The sequence below is a fragment of the Eurytemora carolleeae genome, unplaced genomic scaffold, assembly GCF_000591075.1.
Source record: "Eurytemora carolleeae unplaced genomic scaffold, Eaff_2.0 scaffold1751, whole genome shotgun sequence".
Lineage (NCBI taxonomy): Eukaryota > Metazoa > Arthropoda > Copepoda > Calanoida > Temoridae > Eurytemora > Eurytemora carolleeae.
The window spans coordinates 47404-48500 of record NW_019397638.1 but is presented as its reverse complement, the minus strand read 5'-3'; the positions used below and the strand labels follow the sequence as shown (position 1 = coordinate 48500).

The window sequence follows — 1097 nt, the reverse complement described above, 5'->3', positions numbered from 1 at the left end:
AAATGGTCTTATTCTCAAGGGAACCCTTTAAACAATTATCTGAGCTTCAAGGAGGAAACTACAGTTGTTTCTCTCTCAGGAAAAGTGTTAAATTCTAATAATTTACTTCTTTTTCACTGTTGCATACATCTGCGAGGTGCCGTAATTAATAACGATCAGTTTTCAGCTTTAAAAAGACATTTTATTATTCTTTTATCAGATTGTGGTTTAAAGGGTACCGTTGTGAATGGACATAACACTTTTTTCGCGGATGTCCCAGGGTCACTTGAAATCCCGTGAACAGTCCCATTAACCAATGTTAAGATAAGCGAGTAGGTTTAAAAAACAAAATGTCCTATTAACCAATGTTAAGATAAGTGAGTAGGTTTAAAAAACAAAATGTCCTATTAACCAATGTTAAGATAAGCGAGTAGGTTTAAAGAATAAAATGTTTTCAGGTGTCTCTGAAAAAGTTGAAGATGATCTTAAACATGAGGAGGAGGAACCTTCAGAAACTGAGAAATGAAGAAATATGTTTTTGTTTTTTGTTTTTTTTCTCATTTTCTCAGTTTCAGATTAAGAATGGGAGTTCTAGGGCTCTGGAATTTATTAGAACCTGTTGGGAAACCAGTTCCAATAGAGTCATTAGGTGATTTCATTCATTCATTCATTCATTCATTCATTCATTTATTCATCCTTTCATTTCTTTCTTTCATTCATTCATTCATCCTTTCATCCTTTCATTCATTAATTCATTTTATTCATTCATTCATTCAGTTATTCATTCATTCATTCATCCATCCATCCTTCCTTTCATTCATCCATTCATTCATCCATTCATCCTTTCATCCATTGATTGATTCATTCATTAATTAATTTACTCATTAACTTATTTAATCAATTTGCTGTCACTTGTAAGCTTTTTCATCACTTTTAGAAAACAAAATTTTGGCTGTGGATATCTCGATCTGGTTAAACCAGGCTGTGAAAGGATTTAGAGATAGGTATGAAGTTGTTGTCAGGGGTTTATGTTTTCTTAAAACAAAAGTTTTCCTCTCTTCTTTTTAAATTTTTGTTCTCAGTGGAGGCTTCTTTTAATTCGTCGATTTTTTTTTTTT

The 1097-nt window shown here is 31.8% G+C and overlaps 1 protein-coding gene across 1 annotated transcript in view; it reads left to right on the top strand.

Moving 5' to 3' along the window:
- Positions 1 to 416: 416 nt before the first annotated feature.
- Positions 417 to 1097, top strand: part of LOC111715295 (DNA repair protein complementing XP-G cells homolog) — a 3284-nt gene continuing 2603 nt past the window's right edge. Inside the window, exons 1-2 of the mRNA XM_023490603.1 lie at positions 417 to 628; positions 917 to 983. Of these exons, the coding sequence (XP_023346371.1) occupies positions 502 to 628; positions 917 to 983 (194 nt within the window). The 5' untranslated portion in view covers positions 417 to 501. The remainder of the gene's footprint in view (positions 629 to 916; positions 984 to 1097) is intronic.